The sequence below is a fragment of the Girardinichthys multiradiatus genome, chromosome 13, assembly GCF_021462225.1.
Source record: "Girardinichthys multiradiatus isolate DD_20200921_A chromosome 13, DD_fGirMul_XY1, whole genome shotgun sequence".
Lineage (NCBI taxonomy): Eukaryota > Metazoa > Chordata > Actinopteri > Cyprinodontiformes > Goodeidae > Girardinichthys > Girardinichthys multiradiatus.
The window spans coordinates 37514543-37539419 of record NC_061806.1 but is presented as its reverse complement, the minus strand read 5'-3'; the positions used below and the strand labels follow the sequence as shown (position 1 = coordinate 37539419).

The following is a 24877-nucleotide window of genomic DNA, read 5'->3' as shown; positions in this document are numbered from 1 at the left end:
TAATTGGAATGTTTGTACCTGACTTTGTGAAGTGCCTTGAGACATGTGTTGTGAATTGGCACTATGTAAATAAACTGAATTGAATTGAAACAGGAGAAGCCTCTAAAGGCCAATGCTAAAAGACCTGTTCATTGAATCTTACATCGAAACATATTAATGAAAAGTTGAGTGGAAGGAAACACTGACAGAAAAGCCTTGAGAGAATTGTAAAACAAAGTTCATTAGTTTGGTGGAGGTTAAAAAGAAATGGCCCACTGTGTTTTATCAAACCATTTATCAGGACATTAGAAAGCACTTCAGGCTTTCCTCTGCAGACAGACTTCATTTAAATACTAATTTAATTTTCCAGCAGAGTTTGTCACCTGTTGAAAGAGCCAAACGTTCCAATACCTGCTTTAATTACCCTGGTATCACTGTGCATGTTTGCAAGCAAACTCCCCTGACCTTAACCCCATAGAGAATATGTTTTTTGTCACAAAGAAGATGAGACACCAGAGAAGTTGCTGAAAGCCACTATTCAAGCAACCTAGGCTTTCCTAACATTTCAGCAGGACCACAGACTGACTGCACTGATGCAGTAATCCATGCAAAAGGAGCCCTGACCAAGTACTTACTGCATATACCGTACTGCATATGGGCAGTTTTCAGTAGTGCAAAATTTCAGAATTAGTAAGAATTAGTCTTATTTATTATTCTATTTCACAAACTGGATTTCGATTAGCTGTAAGCCACATTGAGTAATGAATCAGGGTGATACATGAGTTTCAGCTGTCAAAATATTTTAAATTTTCAATGTTCTAATTAAATGAGATCCACTAGATGGATTAAAACTATAAAGTATGTGGTTACTGTCTCTGTGCTTATAAAATAATTTGGTGACATAATTAATTAATAATTAATAGCTGTAAAGGAATCAAGTAATCCAGACAAATCTCTGAAGCAGCATTGCCATGACAACCACAAGAACAACGTGTCTGGTTTTCCAAAAATATATTTTTTTATTTCACATGAAAATCTTTCACATTTTTACAAACTGGTGTTTTATATAATCTATACTTATATACACATATGGACATTTTATACACTTCTCTTACTTACACATGTACAAAATTAGGCAACAAGAGTTTAGGTAAAAAATAACGAGAGAGATGGTAGTCATACACTGTTGTGCTTTGTCGTTTCTGGTCAGGTGAAGATGAGCTTAGCAACTCTGTTCGATGCTGTGTCCTGTTCTGCTGGGAACTGGTGACTAATAAGTGATTGAAAACTGAACACCTAGTTAGATTTTCAACCAGCCCTTCCTGTTAGAGAGTTTAACCAGTACAGTGGATTAACCCAACTAACGGAGAAGTCCAGCCTCTCCTCGATAGACATCATCATCTCAGTGTTTTTGCTATTGGCAGAAGAAACATTTTGTCTCAACACTCAAATCAAAACTCCCCACAGCTTAAGTACATTCTCCTTTCTTCAGTTCAACACACACACACACACACACACGCACACACACACACACACACACACACACATTCCCTTTCGCACAAATACCGCCTCCAGTACTCATTGCCATCAGTAAACATTACATTTAGTGAGCACAAGGTATGTACAGTAAAACTTCTGAACTGCAAAAACATGTCATAAATTATTTTCACAGGATGTACATGTAAAATGATGTAGTGTGTAACGGAGTGTGTTCACACAGCATCAGGTGGCAGTGTGCGTCAGTGTTCAAACTACAGTGGCTCTCAAAAGGTCTACCCACCAGCTGTTAAAATGAGACCAGGATAAATCATGTAAAACTTTTTCCACAAATAATCTGGCATTTACCCTGCATGATTCGTGGAAAACTCTAATAATAGCCGCAAATATCTGGATACAAAATAGTGAATTTTTCTTGACATTTGATCATTTACGTCATTTAGATAAAGTCATAGTTTGTAAAAAGGATCAAAAGAATATTTTTGAACAAAGACATAAATCAGGTGCATTATATATTCGCCATGTAACAGCGAAGGCAGTCAACAGGAACATTACAAAAACTAAAAAGTTCTACAAAATTATTTAAAACAAAACAGACAAACTGGTCAGGGAGGCCCGTAGCAACACTGAAGGAGCTGCAGTTCTTTCCAACAAGTACTGGTTGGTTTCCACATGTGACAACAATCTCCTAGGTTCTACATATGTCTGGACTAAAGAATAGGGTTGTGTGACATTTTTTCTTCCAAATTAAACAACCAGGTCTGGTTAAAATCTCCTATTTGGGAAAAATGTTAGTTTTTATAAACTGATAAAACCAAACTTCAACTTTTGGGGCACAATCCTAAAAGGTATGTTTCGTACAAAAACATACACAGCATCATCAAAAGTACACCATAGCCATACTGAAAATGCTGGTACTTTTCTTGAAATTGGACTAAGGGATTTTGTCAAGGTGGATGAGGTATGAATAGATTCAGGGGTCTGCTAGCAATCAGACGGTGATGTTGGATTTTATCTTTTAGTATTACAGTTAGTTCAATCTTATATCCAAATCAACAAAAGACAGGCTTCATGGGATGAAAATTAAGGTTTTGGAATGGCCTAGCCATAGTCCAGAACAAAACTTAACAGAAAATATGGGCAGGTCACCTGAAGAGGACTGAGGACAGAAGATGTCTTCACAATCTGATAGGTCTGGGGAACCTTACGGGGTAGTCAGGATATTTTCCAAGTCGAGATGTGGCATCCTGACAGACTCCTATCAAAAAACACTAAATGCTGAAATTCAAGAAAAAGGTGCTTCAACAACATTTTAGTATAAGAGTGAGCTCATAGCTTGTATGGAAAAAGTTTTGAAAAATGATTTGCCCTAAAAAAGGTGGTGTGAAGCCTTCTAAGAGCCACTGAATGTATGTTTTTTAGTGCTACAGTGTGTAAGCACGAGTCCGCTAAGGGATGGTGGTGACGAGAACAGCTCCTGGGTGTGTGAATGCTACATTTAGAGAAAAGTAATTACTTGAGACATTAACATCACTCAGTAACGATTACATGACATATCAGTACACAATACTCAAGAGTGGAATAGTGTACAAGTTGTAGAGAGGGTTGATCTTTCGCTCGAGTTCAGATATCCAATCCCTAGATGGTCAAGTTAGTGTTTGTGCTCTTGATTGTTCTTCATCCACAATGATATCTTCTTCTTCGTCTTCATAGTTCAGAAGGAAGATATCCTCCAAAAAGTTTTATTGTAGAGCCCTCTAGACAAATACAACTAAACGAGGGCTTTGTTTTGCAAAACAAACCCAGTAATTGTCTGGAAAATAAGACAAAGCACAAAAACTTTGTCTCAAATGCTTAATGAGGGTCCATCTGCACTTTACAAGTTCTGAAAGTATCTTCCAGTGGCCAGCACTGGGTATAATATTTTTATTTTAAGTCAGTGGTTTCCAACCCCACGGACTGTCTTCACTGTAGTCCCTGAAAAAAAGTAAGTTCTTTCACTTTCTTTCAGTGTAACAATATTAATAGAGGGACTAGCAATGAGAGGACTGAGATGAATGTTGCTGCAGCTGCAGAGTGTACGCTTTGGACATTCGGCAGGACTGCAACTGGATCATCTGCTGGAAGATAGAGAACAAAGAAAAGACATTAAGTTACACCTCATTATCAAATTTGGCCTGAATTAGAGTGAGTTTAAAGTGTTTTCAGATCTCTAGAGCTTTATTACATTTTGTCAAGTTTCAACCACAAACTTCAATACATTCTCCTGGGATTTTATGTGATAGACAAACACAGTGCCATGCATAATTTTGAAAAAATAAAAAAAAGATATAAGGCTTTTCAAAAACTAATTTGCACACAAAAATCTGAAAAGTTTGGCGTGTTTTGTATTTATCCCCTTTTTAGACCCTCTAATTTAATTTTAGTATAAATACAGCTGAGGTTTGTTGGAGAACATTAGTGAACAAACGGCATCATAAAGACCAAGGAACACAGCAGACAAGTCAGGGAAAACGTTTTTGAGAAGTTTAAAGCAGGATTAGGTTGTAAAACTGAAGCAATTATCAGATATCTCTGAAGGAGCTGTAGAGATCTCCAGCTCAGGTGGGAGAATGCGTTGAGACAATGTCTATTGGTTGCATACTCTACAAATCTTCGGGAAAGAGTGGAAAAAGAAAATTTGTTGTTCTGAGAAAGCCATAAAAAGTCTTTGCAAATGGACAAGGTGTTGGCGGCATCATGCAACAAGGACACAGTTTTTCCTCCAGGGACAGAAGCTAACCAGAGGTGAAAGAGGTTGTCAGAGTTGATAAGAATCTGTGTCTTCTTTGTTAGAGGCTGCAAAAGGCTTGAGACTGGTGTGGCGGTTCACCTTCTAGCAGGATGACAAATTCATGCCACACTTTTCAGATTTTGATTTATAGAAAGTGTTGAAAACTAACTTAATGTGAAAAAATATTGTTGCCAAACCTGTATCCCAAAGGATGGCTAAACGTACCTGCAGGTCTGTTGGAAGGGTTGTGAGCACCACCCCCTGCTCCAACTCCATCCCCTGCTGTACCTTTGTTGGCTACTCTGGCCTCCTGGGAGCCTGCGTGAAAAGAAAAACACAGTTAGATCTCCCGCTTGGGTCTGTCAGCAATTCTCCTTTCATCAGAGATTTAGGTGAACTCACCATCAGCTGCGATGACGTCTACCCGGAGCTTGAGACACTCTTTGCCATGGTGGTGCAAAGGTTTGGCTGCAGAGAAGGCAAGATGGGGAAACAACAACACAGGCATTAACATCTAGACTAATGCACTTATCCTCCCGATTAATCCACCTTCATGCTCGCAACCATACAAACACGTACACACACGTTTAAAATCTTGGCAACAAAGTCTTGGGAGGCCATCTGCGACCGGGCAAAGTGAGTTTTGTCCCGCCGTTCCTCTAATTACAACCATGGTCAGGGTGACAAAATTGCACAAGCTCTGTGCACAGTCTAGCAGGACAAACACTGCACTAACTATGCCAACAGGCTGTACACGATAAGCTTCAAAGAGCTGAACGCTACACTCCAGCTGGTGCACAGAGATTGTTGCAGTCACGCTTTTTATCAGGGCAAGATTTTGGTTTGAGAATAATTACATTACCTTTAATTTAACCCTCTTTCAGAGCAACCCTGAGATTAGCATTTGTGTTAACATTTTAAAAAGATGAGAATATATGTTATTTTAAGGTAAATGGACTGTACTTATATAGCGCTTTTCCAGTCATACACACCGCTCAAAGTGCTTTACATTAGAGCCACATTCACCCAATCGCACTCACTAACGCTCACACATTCATACACCGATACGCAGATCGGTAGGCAACTTGAGGTTAAGTGCCTTGCCCAGGGGCACATCGACATATGGCAGGAGGAAGCTGGAATTGAACCCACAACCTTCTGATTGCAAGACAACTACTCTATCCTACTGAGCCACAGTCGCCTAGGGTGTCCTTAGGGTTAAATTATAACTATTTACAACATGATCCAGTGCAAAAATAAATACAGCACAATCTGTTTTCAGATAAAACTGTTTACAGTGATGTACAAATAGCAGACTAGTCAAAATTTCAGACTGGATGGACGGATGCAGATTTTAGAGAATAGGACAAGGAATAGACTGCAAATGCAAATATGTTTCAATATTCTATAATATTTGCTACATTTTATTTAATATTTTCAAATTTAATATATTCAAATATTCATTACATATCCAGTGTTGGAAAACGCTTAAATCAAATTCTCTGTTTTTCCAGACAGTGTAGGAACCTTTCAAATAAAATGCAGGCAGTTCGGGAAGGTTTTAAAATGTTTTGGGTACGTTTATAACTCAGTTTTAGGGGAAATAAAAAATTTATGATCAAGTCCTTCAAAAACTGACAATATTTTTAACATCTGAGGCTATGTGCTTAGACGTAACATACCAAATAGTGACAGGCCAGTCACTGGTATCAAGGAAAACCAATGTCTAAAAAAGTTATGATTTGTTACTACAGATTAAGGGAAAGAAATAAGAGAAGAAGAATTTTCTTTACCTCATGCCTAAAATCAAACTTATGAAACATATTTCTGGATAAAAAGAGAAAAATGAAAAAACCATTACACTTACAAATATAATAGTAGCTTTGTCCCTGACGAAACTCCTTCCCGAAGGTGAATGGAGTAAAACGCTGGAACTTTTCAGAGAACTTCTCCGGAGCATGAGGGGCAAACGGATGGCTGCACTCCCAGCGCTTCTGGTCGTACGACTGGGGCTTGCAGGATTCGTAATCTTCACGTTCCACCATGTACAGTACATACTGCTCGGCGTCCACCAGCGGCACCTCGCCCTGAGGGTAGTGGGGACAGACAATGTCCAGGTAGTCATTGAGCTTCACTTCCACGGCATAGTCGTCCCGTTGAAACCTGTAGGGGGGAATTGGAAGAGAGAGGAAGATTATATATTGATCAGCTGCACGCCAGATGTACAACAGGGAAATCAGAGGAAAGACTGAGCGGCCTGAGAATGAGAGATGGAGAGTGGCACAAAGAGGGAATGTTTGAGTGAGAGGATGAGTGTGTTCAAGTGGAATTAGAAGGGAAAACACAGTAAGAAAAAGCAATCTGCTGAGAACCTGTTCATAAATATGGATGAACGTGAGGTAGCTACTGTGAGCTGCTGTATTAGGAGCTGACACAGAGTGCACATCGATCCCACATCCCCCAGGAGTTGAATGATGTTTACAAAGAAACATTAGCAGTCAGTTAGCTCATCAAGACAAGAGATGAGTATCGACAGCAGCAAGGCTACACACAAAAACCCTCATAGATAGAGTATCAGAATGCATAGTGGAAAAATGCACACAAACAGAAAATAGCTGTGTTCAAACCACTTATTCACTATATAGTCAACTAAATAAGAAGCCATTATATAGTGTTGTTTAAAATTCTAACTGTAATTTTTCACCCATCCATCCATTTTCTATACCCACTTCTTCCATACAGGGTCACAGGGGAAGCTGGTGCCTATCTCCAGCGATATATGGGCGGGAGGCGGGGTACACCATGGACAGGTCACCAGTCCATCGCAGGGTAACACAGAGACACACAGGACAAACAACCATGCACACACCCATTCATACCTAAGGTCAATTATAGAGAGACCAATTAACCTAACAGTCATGTTTTTGGACTGTGGGAGGAAGCCGGAGTACCCAGAGAGAACCCACGCATGCACGGGGAGAACATGCAAACTCCATATATAAAGACCCCCTGGCTGGGAGTCAAACTGAGGACCTTCTTGTTAAAAGGCAACAGTGCTACCAACTGCGCCACCATGCCGCCCGTAATTTTTCACTCACTAAATAATTTACCAGATATTCATCCCTTCATACCGTAAATGCGTGGTAAAGATAGTGTACTCGACGTCGGTCAAAACAAAATGCACTGCAGCCTGATGCTTATATTAGCATGTTAGTGCTACGATACCCCTCCTTGAACTGCCACCTTAACGTGGTGGAGGGGTTTGATTCCCCGAATGATCCTAGAGGCTATGTTGTCTGGGGCTTAAATGCCCCTGGTAGGGTCTCCCATAGCAAACAGGCTCTAGGTGATGGATCAGGCAAAGAGCGGTTCAAGAAACCCTCATGAGGACTACACAAACGAGGCACATGATGTCGCCCGGTACCGCGGAGGCGGGGTCCCACCCTGGAGTCAGGCCTGGGGTCGGGACCTGTCAGAGAACGCCTGGTGGCTGGGTTGCTCCTCGCGGGACCCGACCGGGCCAAGCCCGAAGGAGAGACGTGAGGCCATCCTCAAGTGGGCCCACCACCTGCAGGGGGAACCGGGAAGGACCGGTGCAAAGAGGATTGGGCGGCAGATGAAAGTGGAATCCCCAGTTGGCCTCGAAGCGATTCTGGCAAACCGTCTGGCACCTCAGGAGGGGGAAGCTGTGCTTCGCCAACACTGTTTACAGTGGGGGTGGGAGGCTGCTGACCTTGACTGGGGACATTATCGGACAGTGGAAGGAGTACTTCGAGGATGTTCTCAATCCTGCCATCATACATTCCCTGGAAGAAACACAGGCTGGGGACTCGGGGTTAGAATCTATCACCCAGGCTGAAATCACCGAGGTGATTAAAAAGCTCAGTGGTGGCATGGCTTCGGGGGTGGATGAGATCCGCCCTGAGTACCTCAAGTCTCTGGATGTTGTAGGGCTGTTATGGTTGACACGCCTCTTCAACATCGCGATGCGGTCGGGGACAGTGCCTCTGGACTGGCAGACTGGGGTGGTGGTCCCGCTTCATAAGAAGGGTGACCGGACCGGAGGGCGTGTTCCAACTACAGGGGGATCACACTCCTCAGCCTCCCTGGTAAGGCCTATGCCAGAGTATTGGAGAGGAGAGTCTGGCCGATAGTCGAACCTCGACTTCAGGAGGAGCAGTGTGGTTTTCGTCCCGGCCGTGGAACACTGGACCAGCTCTATACCCTCTACAGGGTACTCGAGGGTTAATGGGAGTTTGCCCAACTGGTCCACATGTGTGTTGTGGACCCGGAGAAGGGACTGTGTCCCTCGTGATGCCCTGTGGGGGGTGCTCCAGGAGTATGGAATCGGGGGCCCTTTATCCTTTATTAGGGCCCATCCGGTCTCTGTACAAGCGGAACAGGAGTTTGGTTCACATTGCCGGCACCAAGTCAGACCTGTTCCTGGTGCATATTGGACTCCGGCAGGGCTGCCTTTTGTCATCGGTCCTGTTCATAACTTTTATGGACAGGATTTCTAGGCGGAGCCAAGGGCTGGAGGGGGACCAGTAGATTTTGTCTTTTCTTTTTGCAGATGACGTGGTCCTGCTGGCCCCCTCTAGCCAAGACCTACAGCATGCGCTGTGGCGGTTCGCAGCCGAGTGTGAAGCGGCTGGGATGAAGATCAGCTCCTCCAAGTCCGAGGCCATGGTTCTCGACCAGAAAAGGGTGGCTTGTCCTCTTCAGGTTGGCGGGGAGTTCCTGCCTCAAGTGGAGGAGTTTAAGTATTTCGGGGTCTGGTTCATGAGTGAGAGAAGAATGGATCGGGAGATCGACAGACGGATCGGTGCGGCTGCCGCAGTAATGGTGACTCTGTGCCGGTCCGTTGTGGTGAAGAGAGAGGTGAGCCGAAAAGCGAAGCTCTCGATTTACCGGTCAGTCTATGTTCCTACCCTCACCTATGGCCATGAACTTTAGGTCATGACCAAAGAACAAGATCCCGGATAGAAGCGGCTGAAGTGAGCTTCCTCCATAGGGTGGCCGGCTCTCCCTTAGAGATAGGGTGAGGAGCTCGGCCATCCGGGAGGGGCTCGGAGTAGAGCCGCTGCTCCTCCACATCGAGAGGAGCCAGTTGAGGTGGCTCGGGCATTTATATTAGATGCCTCCCGGACACCTTCCTCGGGAGGTGTTTCAGGCACGTTCCACCGGGAGGAGGCCCAGGGGACGGCCCAGGACACGCTGGAGGGACTATGTCTCTTGGCTGGCCTGGGAACGCCTTGGGCTCCTCCCCGGAGGAGCTGGAGGAGGTGTCTGGGGAGAGGGACATCTTGGTGTCTCTGCTAAGTCTGCTGCCCCCGCAACCTGGTCCCGGATAAAGCGGAAGACGAGAAGACAAGTGCTACGATAGCATGCAAACACCAGTGACAAAAGCTATTTATAGAGTTTCAGTTTTGTTGAAATTGCCAAAGCCAATCAATTACTCACAAACGAGCAGTGATAAGTAGCTAGGGTACAAATTCACATGCACTGTAAACTTTATTGTACAGAATACAAATAGGTATGCAGGTAGCATGATGACTTTATACTCATACCACCATTAATGTTAAAAGCTCATTATTGTGGTTTTTATACTTTTGATAATACCCAAGAGCAAAAATTGCCCTAACATCTCACCAGTTAATGGCTAGGCTACATAAATGTGGACAGATCTCATATTTTGATGAAATGTAAACAATAGGCATGTACGATACAATATAATTAAAATTGATAAGAGGCTAGGCAACAAAAGTGTATACTGCTATCATTTTTAAAACTGTCAAAATTTTTAAAAATAAATGTCAAATATACATTGAAATTTACCATTTAAAACTATCTATAAGATTGACAGCTTTTCATCAGTAAAATTACATATATCTGATGAGTAAAATCAGATTTATGTAATAATATGTATTTAGGAGGCATGCAGAGAGCATATGTCAAATAAAACAGGCGTGTTTCATAAAAAAAGTAAATAAAGCATCAGCTAAATTATGCTGTTCATCTCAGATTTAGTGGTTAGTTCTCAGGAATCCTAGTAGTTATTTTTTATGCAATACAAAATTAGGAATACTCAACGAATATCTAAGATACACCACCACACACAAGTAGCACTCAGTATTTTCCCCACTATATTTAGAGTTTGATATTATGACTAAACGTGTAGAACACAGTAAAAAACCAAAACCATATGAGATAGAAACTTATGTTTTAACCCATTCATTAGTCAAGATGAACGGACATGCAACATGGTGATAGGCTTTAACTGTCCTCCATCACATTCCCTCTCATTACAAACACAGAGACAGTCAGACTGTCTCTTCCCCCTCCATGAATCCCTCCCTTCAGTCCTCCACCCACTTTACGATAGTCTTCACCAAAACCTGTTTTTTTTTTCCTTGCAGAAAAAGATTAAGTTTAGCCTGCTTCGCACTGGAAAAATACAGAAAAGTCTAGTTGAGCACAAAAGTTTAAGTACAATTTATCTCAATAATCTATGATTGTCCCTCCCTATTGAGTTCATCCTTCAGAAATATTATAAGTTCATCTCCAGGGAACTGCCACCAAAGGTATTTCACTACAGTCTCCTGACTGAGCGAGTACTCCAGGGGCAGCTCACAGCTAATGCTCTCTTCCCAGCTAAAGCCATCTATCACCAGCCAGAAGCAGTAGCTGATCGCTCGTAACACACACTTCACACTAATTCCCATCTATCAACAACGTAAAGCTGTAGCTACCTACTATTTACACCCACCAAACCCACACAGAGCCACTTTTCCTCCTCTGGTAGATTACCTCCCCCATTCCCCCAGAAATGTTGTCTCTTACTGTTCTGAGGTATCAAGGGAATCCCCAAGGAGAGATGGGATTTGACAGACCTAAATATTTTAACAGCTTTTAGGCAGAATAAAGCGTTTTCTTTCTTTTGCAATGAAGACATCAAGTATAGATATTTTGGGCTTTCAAAAACGGAAAAACTACATTACCAAATGTTTTATCTATATATCTATTGAGTTATGACTTCTTAAATACTGTACCTCCCCAGAAATCCACTTCTTTAGGTACAGAGTTCTAGTTCCAGGTTGGATCCCCTTTTGCTTCTAGACCTGTCTTAATTCTTTATGCCATTGCTGCAACAAGGTGTCTAAAACATTCCTGAAATCTTTTTGATACACATTAGGATCATAGCATCATGCAGTTGCTGCAGATGCTATCATATATAGATATGATGAAGACACGCTTTTATGTTGTTCTGAATGTTTCAGCAAAGATTTGAAGCTAATCGGAAAAGACATTGTTTTTCCAACCCATTATTGTTAAACTTTGCTGAGTGAATTTCTCAGTTTTTAGCTCGTGTGCTTCAAGGTTCAACGTGTTGTGCATTCAAAGATGGTATTCTGTTATTTAAGCTACTGCTGCTTTTCGGTCTTCTCGTACCAATCAGCACTATTCTTCTCTGACCCTTTACATCAACCAGGCATTTTTCTTCACATGACTGCAGCTCACTGGATATGTTTTCTTTTTCAAACCCTTCTGTAGAAATCAGAAAGCTGGTTGTGTGTGATAACCTAAGCAGGCCAGCAGTTTCTGAAATACTCAGACCAGCTCATCTGGCATCAACACATTCAAAGTTACTTAAATCCCCTTTTTTACTCATTCTGATGCCCGGTTTAAAGTTCAGAATGTTGTCTCCAACAGGCGAGACTAATAAAGTGGCCGGTGAATGTATGTAGGGTCACGTTTTCAAGAGCTGAAAAAAAGACAGCAAATCTACAAATCTTACAGGTTATGACTTCTGAAAAGCCTTCAGGGCGTTAAACTGAGGTATATCTTTCTCTGCACATTCAGCCTTTTCTCATAAACCCCCTTGGATGTAACAAGTAGCATTTGGTGGGGTTTCTGTGACAGGGTCCATATGTGTGACTAACGATCAAAGTGCCCAGGCCTATGCACATCCACCAGTCGCTCATTAGTCAGTGAGGTTGTTTGTTGCCATAGGTCCTCCTGATACCCCCTGGTAACAGGATAGACGTTATGGCTCCAAGCGCCAGGCCCCAACTCTCATTTTGGCTCCCCCTTCCCCCCTAAATCAGTTTACCAATCACTGCCTGACTGCATTCCATCGCTGCTGATGACTAGATAAACCACCAGGACCATTTGAATACAAGGCTTCCTTAGTATAAATGTGAAACGTTTCAGCAAACTGTGCTGATAACAATGTGCAACAGCCAACTTGTGGAGAGGGAGAACAATAATTATAATTTTGCCATGGTCCAAAAAGCTCAGTGCTTATCTCCAGTTTGCCTGCCGCACTCTGTTTACCAGATCGGTGCTTAAGTGTTTTGCTCCCTGCTGTTACTTTCAATTGCAGCTAAATCGATAACACATTTGAACAAGCAAAGTTTGTCGTATTATCCTGACAGAGTTATCATCCCCACAACAAACAACCTGCCCACACCTTGATTACCAACTGCTTGTGGTATGGTCCCGATGTGTTCATCAAAAGCCAAAGGGGCTCGAAGGGGGCTGCAATTAAAAACACAAAAAGGGGTATTAAAGTCACCTTGGAGGGGGGTAATTATACCCTCCTGCTCCCCACTTCTAAGCCCATTTAGGGTGAGTCTGAGCGGGGGAGACAGGGAACATGAATAGGAGTGGGCGAGGCGGGTCAAAGGGCTCCAGTTGGGAATGGCTTTTGAAGTTTCCCCATCACTAAGTGTTTCTGTTTCTTGCTTTATCAATGCGACCGTTTCATGCGGCTCCCCTATTGACGGCGCTGACAGCAGCGGCTCACTTAGCAGGGAGAACAGTGACTGAATGCACACCAGGGGAGGCTGGCTAATGTCTTTTATTAATGGCAAACAGTTTTAATTAGCCCACTGCCTTTTGTTCCTGTCCAATGCCTCGGCATTGAAACTTTACGCATCATCAGCTTAATTAACTGATTGGTGTAACTCCCTTCAAAGAAGGGTTTGGCTCCTGTGTTTAAAAGTTAAGCTAACAAAGTCTAATCCTGCCACCTTTACTTTCCAACCTGAGAAATTTTTCTTTCATACGCAATGTGGGTGCCCCTTGTTATTTTCCTCTTCTAGACTCTTCCCGTTGCTTTGTTAATAGGCTGTATTGATTCATTCCTATTGTTTAAGTCAGGATGCTTTCTATTAATCACGTCAGAGCTTCTGTAAATGTCGCAGCATGGAGGAGCGGCTGCTTTCCCTCTTTACAGATGATTTGTGGAACTGAGGCATGCAGCAAGTATTGTTTGCATCCGTGTCTGTCTCAGCCTGATACATTTAAGTGTGTGAATGTTTATGTCTGAGAGGGCGTGTGTGTGTGTGTGTGTGTGTGTGTGTGTGTTTTGCCTCTGTGCAGCTCAAAGGAATCTGGGAGTACATTTCAGCTGCGATAAGGTGGAGGATTAATGCCAATAAGGAACAGCTATGATAGCGGAGAGAGAATGTCAAGTGGTCAAGAATCTGGTAAAAAATACACTACAGACCATATCCGGCCTCTCTTCCTCCTCTCCTGCTATGAAATTCTTGATTTATTGGTAGGTTCTCCAGGAGCAGGAGTCTCTCTTCTTTAATCTCCCAGGTCTGCCTTTTTGCTTTCTACTAACCTCAATCCCCTCCTTTTATCCATTCATCCATCACCCTCCCATCTCTTTGCTCTATCACCCTCTGGAATGCTGGACCTCTGAGGCGAGGAGGCCACGATGCGGATCAAAGGTTGGACAGTTGTCAAATTAGCACCCAACTATCTTAAACACGGAAAGTCATAAGGAAACACTCCAAAATTTTCTCTTAACAAGGGAACATAAAACGATGGTCTCCAGGGTTATGTTCAAATGAATGAAGATATCCCTGAACAAAGACGGAGATGAGTAAACCGAAATGTGTGGGACCGTCTGATCGGCTCATCCAGGCCTGGATTACTGGGTGGAGCAGAGTCTGTGCTGCAGTCCATTCATCAGCACTAAACTTTGCTTAATACAGGGGCTTAGAGTGGACAACGAGGCTCAAATCAGGGACAAAGTAAAGTGTGAGACAGGCAGGCTGGAGTTTTTTTTTTCCTATTTCTATTGTCCTCACATCGAAAGCAGGCATTACTCCTATACACTACAGTTTCAGAGTTCAGAAAGAAAACACACTGAAGATGTTTAGGTGTTGCAAAACAGTGATTCAGAAGTAATAATAAAGATGGACACATCAGGATATTTCCATATGTTGCCTGATAAAAGGATTGAGCATTGAAGTCAGACTGTTTGGTGTTTCTGCTTGATTTCCTTTGGTAACTTTTGTCTATCCATTCATCCATCACTGCCGGCCATCCCCTCCCACTCTCTGTCCGTCTTTCATCACTCAATAAGCAAACCAGATCCTCATGTCAACCCCGTCCCCTCCCCCCCTCACCTCAAACCCACTGAACCAATCACAACCTGTCCTGGTGGTATTCCAAGTATGCGGCTCTGCGGCCCACCGTTTGCAGTGTGAAGAGAGTTTATGCCGAGCTTAAATGTCGTCCAATGAGCTTTTCCAACTCCTCCCCCTTAACATAATATTCCATCTTTTTGCTCTTTGTGGCCCTGTGTGACTTTTTGTCATCCATCTCAATCAGCTTTCTCCTGCCTGCCTGCCATTCAACCTTTGTCTGCTGACTGCATCATTGGTCATTCCAACGGCATTTCTGGCTGAACAGGCCAGGCTGCTTTTTGCCACCCAGTAAAATGACAAAGCTTCGAAGTGATTGGCCTCTTCTTTGGTACCGAGGCAGCTCAGACAAATGCACATGCTCTTTCCAACTGTCTCAATCTGACCCCAATGCTATTTGTACTTTATAAAAGGCTAGAGCAGAAAGGTCAGTCCTGACATAACATCTCTCAGGAGGCAAATATCCATACAACCATATTGTTGGATTGATGTCTGCAATGTAAATCTTTTCCTTTTTCTATAGGTTTTTCCTTATAAAAACAGTCTAAGATGGTAGCTTGATACAGCTTGAATCTTTTATTAGACATGCACAAATCAAACTGCTACTGGCCTTCAAGGTTTGATCTGCAGATTCTGATTTGTGTAAAAGTTGTTTTAATGCACCAATTAAATGCTGACAAAGAAAAGACAGTGTAGCAGGTTTTTGGATAGAGGTGCTAGTTTGCCATAATCAGATTTTTTTACTCATTTCGTGGTAATTTCACCCTTTCGCCACTTTCTTGCTATGTTTTTTGACTGCTTCAAAACAGTCAATACACTAATTTGTACCTTCCCAAGGGAACGTTTTGTACCTCCTTTGACAACAGACAATTTAAAGTGATTTTCAAAAATCCGGCACATAATCTCTCATTATGTGCATTAAATTGTGGTTATAAATCATTTGTAACAGCAGGAGGTTGCTCAGAGTTGTTTTGGCTTGATCAGGGGTCATATTTCATAAGTGTAGAGCGGCCCCATGAGCATCCAAAACAATAGAAAAAGGAAACATGGTGTAATTCAAGGTCTTTAGAAAATAATATATAATAAAGTTAAATTATAGGTGAGATTTGACCATTTTACAACAATCTCAACAATTCATGAAATTTGGTATCTAGCAGATTAGTTTGTTTTGCACCCAGATTTTCTAGGGGAAAAAAAAAAAAAACTGTCTCCCACAGGACATTTTGTGGTGACCATACCTCAATTCATACCCACTTCTGAAATTTTCATTTAGCCTACTATTTAGCATGAAAAAAAAACAAACACATTATACATTATAAAAATAAAATACAAAATGTTTCATTACACTTTAATTATGTTTCTATAATCATCTACAATTTATATTTCTACAATCACAGGCTTCCTTAGACATTTTGTCAATTATATACAATAAACATACAACTTTTAATCAATAAATGTTTAAATATTCTTCAATTATGTCTGTTTTATGTGCAAAGCAGAGTACATATGTTGACAATGTCAATGAAGATACAAAATGGCAAAGGGGTGAATTCACCAAATGTAGAAATAAACTGATATGCAAGAGTAAAGTATATTTTTACAAAATGGTTTTTACAACATGTAAGTAGGTTGGGATGAAATGTCAATATGCGGGTACGAAGTGATGCAAATTGAGCCAAAGCAGAACATGCTTTTTGTTAGTTACAGACATTTAAACGTTTTCAGTATTGACAGGTTTAAAGAACTGGGGAAAAAATATTTTTCCATGATTTCATTGATGTATTTATAAATTTTAAGAAAATGTCTTACATTTTTTTACATCTTACAGGCAGCATTCAGTTGTAGTAACGGTTGTAGTAAGGTTATGACTGTCCTTGTACAGGACCAAATAAATGTGAGACAGAAGCTTAAGTTACAAAATAGTCCTTATGTACCTAATAAACAAACACAATGTTATGTTTCGCTGATATCTGACTCTTTTTGTCAAACTGTTCCTCATTCCAAATGAATCATAAAGAAATGCAGCTGTAACTGAGATTTTTCTTCCAGGATTCTTGAAAATCAATGCAAAGCGGTTAAGGAAGAAGGAAAGTCTTATGCGTAGATAAGGAAGAGGAATCAGGAAAGGAAAGGGTGCAAGAAAACAAGTGGAGGGGTTTATGGCGGTAAGACTACGGATCACAGGTGAATCGAAACTAAAATGTAATCAGGATAATCACTGTGGTTGAACAAATCTGACATAAAACAATTAAACTCATTAATCTAAATACTCTCACCCTTGAGACATTTCTCATGAAAAGGCCTGGGAAGTTTAACCAACTGCATTCAGACTTTTGTGTTGCGTGTGTTGGTTTGTGAGAAACGTATTGTTTATTGTGTAGACAGGATACACAGTTTTCCCGGGAAAACACATTAACCGGAAGCTCAGCACTACAGAGGAGACAACGTGCAGACTCTGGCAGTGGCGACACGACAGCACGCCTGCAGGAAGTTTAAACCCTTTGGCCTGATTAGTTATGTGGTGCAGTCAATAAAATTCGTCCTTCCTACCTCTGACACTGCAGGAAAGAGTTGGAATAGGATAGGGAGGAACAACAGAAGACATGATTACTGTCCACTTGACGACTTCCCTGAGCATTTTCTCCAGATTGAGTTTACCAGAGAGATTACAAAACTAGATTAAGAGCAGTAGGAGGGGGAGAGGGGGCAGACAGAGATGGATCGACTTAGGAATTTTCTGAAGAGAATGCTGACCAGCAAGGGGGGAGGGTATGGGGCCAGATCAGAAACTGAGGTGGAAAACCTGGATGCTTTTTTTCCCAGGGAAGGTACTCTGGGTCAAATTACTCGGAATTGAAAACTTCATCTTTCTTCGCCAAATGGGAAAACCCAATCTTATCTGTAATCTCTAAATAACACACAAATACACATACAGAAGCAGAACCAAAGCCTAACATTATTACCAAACATTATACTTGATTTTCAGTGGATTTCTGGTTCCAGTGGTTCAGAAAGACTCAAGAGGGGACACCCACATATAAACATGGAGGTGAAAAGGAAGAGTCCAAAAAAGAGACTCAAGTGGCTTTTGATGAGAAGGTATAAGAAGGAAGCTTAAAGGGAAATGGCTGAGAGCAAAAAAAATGTGTGAAGAAAAAGGGCAAAGAACCTTGGTGCCAAGAACGATAAAAAATTCCACACCTCTTAGCATGCTTCCCTCTTTCCCAATCCTTTCTCTGAGAACCAGAGTTCGAGGTGAGGAAATAATAGTCTGAAAGGGGCAGTTTGTAAAGTTGAGATAAAAGCTGGCCACAAATGATCAAATGGCGAGTGAAAAAACATGAAGGGGGAAGAGTGAGCGTTTCCCAGAGGTAGAGCGGCGGCCTAAGTGGCAGAGTGGCATTCAGGGACCACTGCCGTGACAGAATGACTGACAGAATGATAGAGGCTGTGCCACTTCATCACACGGTGAACTCTGACCCTTGATCGGTCACACCAGTTACTATTCTCTTTCTATGGCCCACTGTGAAGACCATTTCCCAATTTGTATGGGATGCATCACAAAACAGCCACATTAACTGCTTAAAGCGAGCAGGAAGGTCCTTCATGGGGCTGAAACGTACCAGAAATAACTGCAATATTGAAGCCAGGCATGGACTTAACTAAAAATACCACCGTTTCACTGAATCTCTCGGTTTACAGAAGAGGTTTAATTATAAGGTATAGAACAATCTAATGCTTTCATTTAAAACCAGAACGGAAGTTATTCCTCCTACTGCAAAATTTTTATAGCAAGACAATTCTAATAATCTTTTGTTTTCTCCAACATTTATTTATTATTTGGATTTTGACAGAGAGAGGAGGAAAACATTTAAGGGAACAATTTAATAGTTTTCAAGTAAGTCTGGTAATTACACAGAAAATATATCTTCATTCCAGTCTGCAGTTTACAGAGTATAACATGCTGATATTAGCCGGTTATTTAGGTTGTTTTTTTCGCCCCTGGAAATATTCTCTAACAGTCAAATTTGTTTTTTCTACTGAATGAGGGAAAAGTGTGGATGCCTTCTTTCTCAGTAACAAGTGGGGGAGGGGTGTCACTGCTTTAATTTGTGCTCCATACAGTTGGAGAAAACTAGGAAACAATTCTTCCCAACATGTTTGAGACATTTCTGTGATTTATTAAGGCTGTGAGAGAGAGCAAGACTTTCGGTGGGTAACAAGAAGGTTCAATAGAATAAAGCCAAATTGGCTCTATTTTATCATTTGAAGATTGTAATCCATTTCTGGCAAGGAATATGTTGGAAATGCTGGAAGCCTTTTGGCAGCATTTTCAGAAATCTCATTGTTTACATCAGTATTTATGTTCTAAACATATAAATAAAACAGTTTTTTCTAACACTAGCTGTGGTAACCACACTGTTCATAAGCATAAGACCGTTTACAATTGAAAATCTGTAATCACTGTTATTGCTTTGAAGTGACAAAAATTGGTATTGGCAGTTTAAGGTTTTACAAAGAAAAGAGATAAGATATCAGCAACAAAATTCAGATCCATGCATCTCAAGTTGACTTGAGACCGTATGTTGTTTGAAACCTTGGTATACCTTGATTCCCTGTACCTGACAGAAGCAAATTAATCCTTCATGCTACAATAGAACTATATGTAAATACAGGAAGGCATGTCAATATTCAGATATAGAGCAGATTAACTTAAAAATGTAGGGGCTATGGTAAAAAATGAATCAGTGCATGAATGAGTAAAGAAACAGTTAAAAAGTCACAGAGCTAAGCTGAGAAGGGAACCCTGCCAAAAAGAAGGAGGGGGGAAGGTGGTTCAGAGAGGAGCTGACAGGTACAAAGCAAAAAAAGGAGAGGGGGAGTTAAGTTGGTGGTCTTCTCATGCTCTTCCAGCAGGGAAAAACGGTAAAAAGTGGACAAAGGAAGCCGTGAAAAAGCAAATTACCCCAGATTTGGAGTTTTAGGGCTCACAGGGCTCCTGGGAGGATGTTAACCTTCACAACCGCGTGGCACATATGTGTGCATGGCCGAGTTAATGTGTATGAGAAAGCGTGAGTCACGGTATGAGTAAGCTTCTGCACAAGGACACTCCCTTTTACAAAAAAACACGCAGAACCACGCTGATAGGGAGAACCTATTTTCCACTTTCTGGGAATCAAAGCTGATTAAGCTGTTGCTAATCTGAAACAAAAGCTGGATAACATAGGAAAAGTGTTGAAACGCAAACAGATTTAAGTAACACTGAAACAAAGTAGTCATTAAAAGTTCAAGCAGGCTTGACCTTGGAAGTCAGCAGGCCCCAAGGCGCGATCGCAAAACAGGGAAAACAGTGCATATGCATGAGTGTGTCCTGCTGAACAAACAAGCTGTGAAAAAGGATATGAGCCTGAGCCACATGGACCAAAATAATCAATCTCAGATCAATTTGATTAACAACAGGGGGTGGGGGTGGGTCAGAAGAAGGACCACAAGGGAGAAATGATGAACAGCTACTAGGAGATTAAATGATAAAAACATACTGAATGAAAACAGTTCATAAAACTCTGCTTGGGATTAAGACTAGCATAAAATAAAGAAGAGACATTCAGCACAGTCATTTGGATAAAAACAGCAAGTGCAAATAAAACGGATTACCAGTTTGGACGCAAGTACCGCAGCTGTTGTTGCACAGCAGGAGCCCACCAACATTAAAAAAGCCCTCTCCATCTGGGACTTTGACTTTTCTCTGATTTTCAGAGAAAAGCTTTGCTGCTGTAATTATGGACTTTCTGAGAACATTAAATGATGTAGTTTTATTCTTCATGGGGAGAAAGTTGGTTGTGGGAGAACATTTGGTGTTTGCAGAGAGAGAACGTGATTGATTTAGACCGCGTCAGTTGGTGTGATTGAGTGATTGTCTGTCAGGAGTCTCTGTTTGGCCGCCCATGTGTGTCACTATGTGTGCGTCAGTGTGCAGAACTTTGGTTGTGGTTTCGCGAACCTGACCTTCTGCAGACAGTTTCACCCCAGACATCATCAACTATAATTTTAATTGACCTCCCTTACTTATTCCAAATGGCTGCCCCTAACCCCAACGATTTGAGCTCCAATTTTCGCCTCCCGGAGCAATCCATCTCTCTCCCACGTAGTGTGACCTACTGAGCAGGCTTCATGTTACCTCTTCTGTCTCTGTCGTGCACCATTATTGCTGGTCCTGCCACCTGAAATATAAACGCCCTCCTGTCTTCCTGACTGCCCCATTGAAGCCAGTGTAAAATATGTTCCTTGATTTAAGAGACACAGCAACCTCGCAACTCCATGCAGAGGTTAGGCCTCAGTGTCAGATGGGGAGGATATTGCAACAGATATTTCAACACACTCTGCTGTGAGTCAAGACTGTACAAATCATGGAAATGTTTATGAGCTGAAAGGATATTATTCCATGAATAAAAAATATATGAAAGAGATTCTTTTTTGTTGCATTTGCATAAAAGATGCCATCTAGTGGTGTATTTTTATTCAGTAACAAATGGAAATGAACAAGAAGTATAGCTTTACACTACAGTTAATCTTCTCATGTACATATTTTCTTCTAGAGATGCACTGATCAGGGTTTTTCTGTCTGGTTATGATGTCCAGTTTCTTGACGTATGAACAGGCTAATTCCAATTTTGACCGATTCCAACTGTAACACATTTAATAAATTAGCAGTAGGTTCTGTGTTAGCAAGAGTAGAGAAATTAGGAAACTGACAGATTTTTACTGTTTATACATCAGACTATGAGCAGCTAATTCCAGTAGTATTAAAGTATGCAGTTGTAATTAATAGGGGAAAACAGATTTATTTGTATTTAACCTGCAAATCAACAGTCATAGGCAATCAATGGAAATTTGTCATATTCCCATCTCTGACCAATTGATTGGTGTATCTGTTTCTTAATGAATTATAGAGACAAACAGTCATAGAAGTACTCAAATCTCACATATAATTTAATTCTATTGTATATTATATTCTCAAGATGTTATATTACACCCTGTTCTAATTGATTGGGATCCTGAACCCCGTCTGGACCAGTTACATTAAGCTGAAGTTTGACTTGGATGGCCCTCGAAGCCGGAAGAAACTGTAACAATGACAATGATTATCTTTAGAACTTTGACTGGAACAAATCTGTTTTTATTCCTGTTGGATTATTTTTTTAATCTGATTCGTTTTAGCAACTTTTTAGCACAAACTGAGTAAATGCCTACATCTGCTTGTATCACCTTAAACCTTAGTTACATAACTTGCCAGTACAGTGACACTGCACGAAGTGTAAACTCCAAGTACTTAGCTTAAGTAAACTTCTCTCTTTTTGACTGCCGAGCGATGGGATTTGATTCCTTATTTTTTCCTCCTGGTGTTGACAGGAATGATGGAGACTGTACAGGCTGGACAAATGCATTCAGTGGGGAGGCTAACTGGATGGATTGGGCCCATTATAGGGGGATCATGTTAGGAGAAGGAAGTGATTGATGCAGGAAAATTATTGGGACTTGAAAAGTATCTTTACAGAGCGCATTATCCAGGCCATTTAGGTTTCTTTTATGGCTTCAAATTATTGCTTAGAATTCTTGATGATGAAATCTGTCTATTGTCAGTCAGCCCCAGCCCTCTTCACAAACTACTTCCATGTGTAATATTTAGAAATGCACCAAAAATTTGGCCAGAGATTGGAATTGGTCAATTTCCCTTGAGCGGCTCTGATTGATGATTGATGAGACAACTACTAAAAAAAATCAGATTTTTTTCCTATTCATTAAGTGTATCAGAACTGCTAAAAGTACTACCAAGTCAATCATGGAACATGTAGCACATTTCTACATTTAAATGTTGTAGTTGTTAGGAAGAAAATCTAAATTGTTTAAAATTGGAAAGTCAGGAAAAACCACAATTAAGTATTAATCAGGAAAAGCCTGAATTGGGCATTTGGATTACTTCTGTTACTGGATTTTCCTTAAAATTCATGCAGATTTTCCTAAAATTCATGCAGCATTCTCTAAAGCAAGTTAAATGATTTGCCGCAGCTGTACATAACAGTAGTAAGCACCTCTGAAGGCATACTTGATAAAAGTATACGTAAAAAATAAGGAGAAAAAAAAAACACACGCATGTGAAATAACTCCAATAAGCTGCTCTATTCCTTAAGTGATGTCATCAGAGACGTGTTTGTGGAAACATATTTTGGGAGGGTATATTTTAGCTTGATTAATCACGATTTACAACAAAAAAGCAAAAGAAAATGAGAGAAATGACCATTCTATGTTGTTCAATGGGTGACAAACTGTGTAAAGTGAGTTGGACTGACTTTACAGAAAAGTCTGAATAATGGCTTTAAATCCATGCAGCTTTCTTTAAATCCCTTAATTTAACTCAGCCTTACTTCCATTTAAAAGCAGGAAATGCTTAACAACTCCGCTTTCAGTTTACAAAGATGTATACACAATGTTGGTAATTCTACAGCACATGCACACCCAGATTGCAATCGGATTAAATGAGAACAGGTTGGGCCATGACCTACAGATAAACAGCCCTATAATAATAACAGAGCACGAAGGAAAGTGCCGTAAAGTGGGGGAGGAAGGGAGGGAGGAGAAACACTCCCAACTGTCTGGCATTATCATGTCAACAGCAGCCAGTTGCCTCCATCCCAATCTCATCAAAACAACAAATACAGGAGGCTTGTTGCAATTATTCATGCATGCATCCGAACACTGACCATCAAGAATTATAAACTCAGAATTAAGGTGAAAACAGATGGTTCTCTATTTTTAAGCATGGAAATTAAAGCATATATTTACTTTGGGTTGGTGCTGTTCCAGTAGACGCTGTGCCGCTCCGCTGAGGAAAACCAGGCGCAGAAGCTCACAACTAAACCCGCAATCCAAATTAAATCCATGCTGGAGAGAAGAGGCGGAGGCGCGCAGAGACACACGGAACTCAACTAGCCAACTGTGCAAAAACTAAAAACCATGCAGAAAAACAAAAACACTAAACTGATAGTGAAGTGCACATCCACGCACCTAGAGGCTGCAGGCTAATGAGAAACGCTTCCTGTAAATCTGATGGAAGAGTTGGAAAGAAGTGAGAATGAACTCTGAGTGAACAAGTGAACTCAACAAATCCGTAGTGAATGAGAGGATGAGCTCCGTGGAGGCTGCTTTTGTAAAACACCCACAGCAGCAGGACACGCCCTCCGTGGGACAGCAGACCAATCAGAGAGTTGTCCGATAAATGGTCCGCTTTAAAGGTTTGAACCAGCATTGAGAAAAGGGCATCTGGACAAAAACAAAACTTTTGTTAAATCATTTGGACACATTTAATATAATCCTATAATTATAGTTGAAGTTCTGTTCATTCACACTAAAATGTAACTGCAGCACTTATGCACTGCAAGTAGTGCATAATTGTGAAGTACTTTATAAGTAAGAACTGAAAAGTCACAATCTCTCTCTCTCTCTCTATATATATATATACACTGCTCAAAAAAATAAAGGGATCACTCAAATAACACATCCTAGATCTGAATGAATGAAATATTCTCAATGAATACTTTGTTCTGTACAAAGTTGAATGTGCTGACAACAAAATCACACAAAAATCATCAATGGAAATCAAATTTATTAACCAATGGAGGCCTGGATTTGGAGTCACACACAAAATTAAAGTGGAAAAACACACTAGAGGCTGATCCAACTTTGATGTAATGTCCTTAAAACAAGTCAAAATGAGGCTCAGTATTGTGTGTGGCCTCCACGTGTCTGTATGACCTCCCTACAACGCCTGGGCATGCTCCTGATGAGACGGAGGATGGTCTCGTGAGGGATCTCCTCCCAGACCTGGACTAAAGCATCCACCAACTCCTGGACAGTCTGTGGTGCAACGTGACGTTGGTGGATGGAGCGAGACATGATGTCCCAGATGTGTTCAAGCGGATCCAGGTCTGGGGAACAGGTGGGCCAGTCCATAGCTTCAATGTCTTCATCTTGCAGGAACTGCTGACACACTCCAGCCACATGAGGTCTAGCATTGTCCTGCATTAGGAGGAACCCAGGACCAACCACACCAGCATATGGTCTCACAAGGTGTCTGAGGATCTCATCTCGGTACCTAATGGCAGTCAGGCTACCTCTGGCGAGCACA

General features: G+C 41.3%; 1 protein-coding gene across 2 annotated transcripts; it reads right to left on the bottom strand.

Moving 5' to 3' along the window:
- Positions 1-973: 973 nt before the first annotated feature.
- Positions 974-23856, bottom strand: LOC124879961 (ephrin-A1-like). Of its 2 annotated transcripts, none has more exons than XM_047384822.1 (5): positions 23536-23856; positions 6117-6412; positions 4652-4717; positions 4475-4567; positions 974-3596 (listed from the first exon to the last, which is right to left on the bottom strand). In XM_047384822.1, exons 1-5 carry the CDS (start codon positions 23631-23633, stop codon positions 3484-3486), a joined length of 666 nt encoding a protein of 221 aa, XP_047240778.1. In that variant the 5' UTR covers positions 23634-23856; the 3' UTR covers positions 974-3483. The 2 variants fall into 2 exon arrangements, with proteins under 2 accessions (XP_047240778.1, XP_047240779.1); XM_047384823.1 differs by having other exon boundaries at positions 974-3593.
- Between the last annotated feature and the right edge of the window lie 1021 nt (positions 23857-24877).